Source organism: Diadema antillarum, unplaced genomic scaffold, assembly GCF_040938485.1.
Source record: "Diadema antillarum isolate AM-2024a unplaced genomic scaffold, OU_Dant_1.0 scf00000097, whole genome shotgun sequence".
NCBI classification, from domain to species: domain Eukaryota; kingdom Metazoa; phylum Echinodermata; class Echinoidea; order Diadematoida; family Diadematidae; genus Diadema; species Diadema antillarum.
In genome coordinates, this window is record NW_027270986.1 from 289,165 (window position 1) to 295,204 (window position 6,040).

The 6,040-nt window shown below is 41.8% G+C and overlaps 1 protein-coding gene across 1 annotated transcript; it reads left to right on the forward strand.

The window, feature by feature from the left end:
* Positions 1-651: 651 nt before the first annotated feature.
* On the forward strand, positions 652-5,254 carry LOC139718555 (uncharacterized). Its single transcript, XM_071630021.1, has one exon. The coding sequence runs from the start codon at positions 1,032-1,034 to the stop codon at positions 3,180-3,182; it is 2,151 nt and encodes a 716-aa protein (XP_071486122.1). The 5' UTR covers positions 652-1,031; the 3' UTR covers positions 3,183-5,254.
* Positions 5,255-6,040: the final 786 nt, after the last annotated feature.

Below are 6,040 nucleotides of genomic sequence, written 5' to 3' on the forward strand. Positions count from 1 at the left end.
TATGCACACACATCGGTCAGTCGGTATGTCCGGTCCGTGCTTGACTGACAAACCGCAACGATAAATACCGGACAAACATGAAATGTGCATGCCGGCCAAATTCTTGGTAAACATTTTCTTTTCGTTTTTCATGGAAAGACAAATGTAGAATCAGTCTGTATCTTTCTATATTTTTGCCGCCTTGGTCAATGCCAATCATTTTCCAGCGTCGAGCAACACGAGCAAACTCACTTGAAAACAAGATCGAGTCCGTCTTACCAGCGTTTTTGAAAGTGCAAAGTTGCGCGGTGACAGGAAAACAGAAAGTGTTATTTTACGGAAGGAGCGTATAAACGTGAAACAAAAGCTACAGCTACCCTGTCATCGTAATACCCATTAATTTTTTGGTCACTGCTGCCTTCGAGGGGGGTCGGCAGAGCAGTGACTTCACCGGAATCAAATTTCATTCGCGCGCGAAGTGCGTAGGAAACGCAAGCCCCCGAGAGATGTTCACAACTTGCCCTCGCAGTGAAGCAACAAACCAGTGCTGACGACGATCCGCACGTGCTTCGAATTTTGCCACACCTCATTGAATTCACTTATTGGTTTAAGAGTCAAGTGCGGACTGCGGTAGCCTGCAAAGTAAAGGTGCGCGCCAAAGATGATAATTTCTGTATTAAAGTCATACCAACTTGACTGCACGGACTTCTCGTAACAACGCGTTGTCGATGAAGGTGTGAGTTGAGAACGTTGTGTTCCGAATCACTTTCTGTCAGGATTTGGGGGGAAATGTAGTAGTCTGCTTTCTCTCGCCGTGAAAGCAGCACTGGAAGGACGTCTTCATGAGTCACCGAGTATATGACTTGGACTTTAGATCACCTGCTGGAACAGCGCTTAAAATACTTGATTGTTTAACAATTGATCCCTGCCATAATTGCCAACACTTCAATAAAGCATTTATCAATTATGCCTAACAACTGAACGGTGTTTGAGTGAGACAGTGTGTTGCGGCTTAGGAAGTTGCCTCCGACTAGTCGACTATAAGTGTATAGATGATGCATCTCGCAGCGTTGACGATGTTCGCTTCTTTACTCTTCGCGCACGGAGCGGGGAGCAAAGCGTTTGATGTCATACGTGAACTCGACAACGCGACGGTGATCGAGGGACAAAACGTTACGCTGAACTGCACTTTTTCTGAAAGTCTTCCGCACAATCTTAACATTTTGTGGAAGAACACCACTCACGATCTAGGGAGATGTCAGTATGGATATGCCTGTACGAGCTTTGTCCAAGACTCGCGCATGACACTTTCCAACGAAAATCGCCAGATATTTCTGCTGCATTTATCGAACTCAAAACGGACTGATTCCCAAACTTATAAATGTATTTTTGAGATCCGAAATGAGAGTTCCACGCGTGTAAAGAGCATGGGAAGAATATCTGTTATATCGGAGAGGGATATTTCATCCCCGACATGCCAATCTCTCATTAATATTTCCCGGGCTCAAGATGTTGTGACAATGCAGTGCTACTGGAATCGGACTTACCTCTATGCAAGTGGTAGCATTTCAAGCCAAGACGGTTCCGTTACCAGTGGTGATGTACAGGGCTACAATGGGAGTGTCATTTTTAAACGCAAAGCATTGAACGAGTTTGTTGATTTTAGCAATGGAGAAACTTGCGTTATGAATATGCCTGGGCTCAGTTCTCAACGCTCTTGTGACTTCATGAGACAACTCACGCCGCTAAATTACACTTTGAGCGAGGGTGAGACAGCGACATACACGTGCGACAGCCCAACAGAAGCGGTGTCATGGGTTGTGATCAACAACGGACAGTTGCCATCAAGAGGACAGCTTTACCCCCAGATCAAGACAAGCGCCAATGTGCTTACTGTCGAGAAGGTTCCTCTTGACTTTGACAAAATGATCATTCTCTGCCTGAGCACACCGATGTCCGGCAACCTTAGAAAGATTCGTGGTGTTGGAAAGCTTTTCGTGTCTGCAAAACGGCGGATGGTGCCACCACAGCAGGTCAATTTGGACGGAACAACAGCACTTGATACAGAGGGAGTTGTTACAACGAACGCACCAGATCTATCTACCGGTGAAATGTTACAACCCGCTCAATCCTCACAAAGTGAATTTGAGAGTGAAAAAACGCCAGGAACACATGCTGTGAAAACCAACTTCGATAAACTGCAAAACGACAGTTCTTTAAACCCTGTTTCTGATCCTAGTTCTATTCCAACTCTTCTCCAGTTGAGGTACCTCATCTACTACTGCGTGGCAGCCTCTACCTTGGCCCTGGCTCTTGGTCTATTCTTGACAATACGTACATGTCGACGGAAGCCGTCCACTGTGGGAAAAGACCCAGAACAAACTAAGGTGGCGAAGATAGAGGGTGTTCCCGCTCAGTCGAACCAGGACTACGCCACCATTGATTCGTCTGAAATGAGATCGAAACGGTCCGGAGCGACCGAGGCCAAGAGTAACGGGAAAAGGCGAAGCTCGTCTTTGCGCTACCAGCCTCCCAATCCTGTTCATCCGATGACATCGGACATGTTCGAAGACGCGACGCCAAATGCTTACGCTCTCCCCTCGATACCAAAACGCCGTACCATGTCTGAGTGCCACCCCTCGCTACCTCTCACGTCACTCTCAGGGTCTCGTTATTCGGGGTCTGCCGGCACACGACGACACGAAAGGCAGCAATTGGCGATGGAAATCGAGCAACAAAGAACCATTTTCGAGGATAGAAACAACGACGGTCGAGGCGATACAGATGTTGAATCTACTGTGAATTCGCGAGTCTCTGATATAAGACCACATAGAGACAGAGATGAGACCTTTTACTTCTCTGTCGACAAGACTATATCAGATGACGAAGAGGACGACGACGACGGTACCGGAAATGACGTGATACTACATGAAACGTCACAATCGGATGAGGTTGCGCAGGATCACGACTATTTCACCTTGGAGCAGTCGGCAAATGTGACCCCAGGGAAGGAACCAGAGAGCATTCCGATGACGACGAAGACGTCGTCGAACAACAACGTGGTTCCGAACGTCATGGAAATTGAATCAGGCTACGACAACTTCCGCTTTCAGCGCATACCTCATAAAAGAGACAAGACCGAGATCCAAACGAAGATCCAAAGGAAACCATTTGAATTGTTCCCTGAACGGCACGCATGTTAAAGGACGCCCCCTAGCAGACTGAAGCCTATGTATCATGAAGCTGCTGACGAAGTTGGAGGTGTGCTGGTAAATCTTATGAAGAGTTTACATGTAGAAACAGATATTTCAATGGTTTCAGTTTGGGATAGTTGAGATAAAAGCTGCTGAAAAACAAGGAAAATCATTGAAAAACATGTCTATCTGTATTTCCATTAAAAATGCATAATATCTTCAAAAACATCTCCTGTTATGTAGAGAAAAGACTTTTTCCCCTCTATTTAATGATGATCTCATTTTAACCCATTATCAACTGAACCGCCCGAAACCGCTTGTTCATTTTTTTAATACTTTTATGCCCTACTATTTCTATTGTTTTCATCTAGAATATATATACTCTCTAAAAATAGAGTGAAAATCTTCACTCTTGAAGGAGTGCATTACAGAAAAAAAAGTAAGTTTCGAGTGAAATTGGAGTGAATTTTGAGTGAAAATGTTATTTTTCCCTAATTTTTGAGTGACTTCAGGGATCATTCGAAGATATTGGAGTGAGTTTAAAGAGGTCAGAGGTGAACAAAAGTATGTCAGAATCATTTCTGTGACACACAAGTCTCTAGGTTAAAGTCTTAATAGACTTTCAGATAAACATTTTCTTTTCAAAATAGACAGAAACAAACATGCAGTGATCTATTTTGCATAATTTGGAAAGTTGTCGAAATGAGAATAATGTTGCCTTTTGCTGTACCTTCCGGGGAACAATAGGCCATTATGCACGGAATCTCCAGTTACTAAAGGGTTCAGGAAATTAGCGATTAAGTTTACCTGTTTATACATTCAAATTCGATATGAGGTTTAATACGGACAGATATAGGCCCTAATTATGTCACCGATGTTTTGTCTTTATCTCAGTGTTACAAATATGAAGAAGGAATGACCTACAAACGACTCAGCTTTAATGAAATGCATATGTTTATAGTTTATCAAGGAAAATCTTTCCCAAGTCCACAACGTCGGCATAATTTTGTCGTGATCTGCAAGACGTTCAGTAATACATAAGTCATATATGTATATACGAGAGAAAATGTAAATACAATGAAAAGAATGAGAGAATTTATTTTTGATATACCTTTCATCATAGTTGGATGATCTTAGAAGTACTTTAGAAAAGCAAAAACGGCACGAAACGGGTCATTCTAATGAAGATAATAGGTGATGTTAAAAAAGGTCTGCTATTTCAAATGATTTAAACTTGTATTTGAAATTGTGCGGGTTGAAAGTTAAAGTTGACTGAAAACAAGTGTATTACGTAAAAACTGTTTCTCAAAGAAAGAACATTTGTTAGTTTGATTGCTTACGGTGTAGAATACATTTATCATTATTGAACAAAGTTGAAATTACGATTCAAGCGCTAAAGAAACTCATCGGAGAGGGTTATCTGATTTCATTTTAGATAGAAATGACAACAGATTAATTACCTTGGTTGTCCCCTCCTCTTTTAGTCAAATTAACCTAATATTTGCTGCAAGATTTAACGCCCGGTAACTGTTGCACTTTTGACCCAGTTTTAGTGTCTATATTCATGCACGTTGAACGTACTCTAGCATTCTTTTAACTTTAAGTAAGACATAATATATGAACACATTCTCAGTGCGTTTAAAATCATCATAGTGAGAACATTATGAGTTATCCACAAGTATCTTCTCTTAAATGCGCATTGTAGATGTCTATGGATAGAGATTTCAACAATGATTTGTCAAGATGACAAGAAGGAAAAGAATCCAACTATTTATAGCGAATTCTTGTTGTAACATTTTGGGCAGACTTCAGCGAAATCTACACCCGGGACCCGGGACCCGGGATTAGATCAAAATAGACATTGACGTGGAAGGGCGAGGTATTAAAATAGTCCCGGTTAGCTGGCGGTCCGAAAACCATCTACATTCATCAAACGTGAAGGAGGTTAGGTCGAGGAAAATTTAAAAAGGAATAAGCATGACAAATTTATATAAATGTTCCGAGACGCTCATATTCATGAAATTCTTCCGCTGAGAGGTTTTTATGCAACTGATTGAAAAATTGCCCTACATCGACGTAAATAAGCACTGAATTGATCAATTTTTTAGTAGTAGCCATGATAAAAGAAATCATGGGCGTACTCGAGAAGGATTCGAACCTACGACCTCCTGATCTCCGGACAGGTGTCATCAATGTAGGGCAATTTGTCAATCAGTTGCTAAAAACCTCTCAGAAGAAGAATTTAACGAATTTGAATAATTACGCAGTACCTCCTGCATGCTTTAAAGGATTTGAACCAAGACTTGCTGTCGGGCGAAAGCTCGGTGGTCGAGTGAAGATGACCCCTGTCCGGTGATCAGGAGGTCGTAGGTTCGAATCCTGCTCGAGTACTTACGCCCATGGTTCCTACTAAAACAATGATCAATTCAGTGCATATTTACGTCGATGTAGGGCAATTTGTCAATCAGTTGCATTCCGAGACGTATTGTGTTAATTTCCAGTCGTCATAAAAACGTAACTGAGCCTGACATTGTGGGTATCAATTCCTTGTAATATAAATTTTGCTAAACGTCAATGTCATTTAATGACTATCAGAGGGGCCGACTCGTTGGAAGATCGTGATGCTATGATTATAAGCAATGAACGTGCAATGTGTCAACGTTTAATGGTTGTATGTAGTTTCCATGTCTTCTTCCTACACACAAATTATGTATAAGATGAACGGTCTTTACCTTGCACCAAGATCTTAAACTTACTATAAGGGTTTATAGCATATACAATCCTTTCAATTTTTCAAATGTATAGATTGTGTCGATGACATTCATTCACGATCATTAAATCACAACTTTGGAGAACAGTAAGGTAAT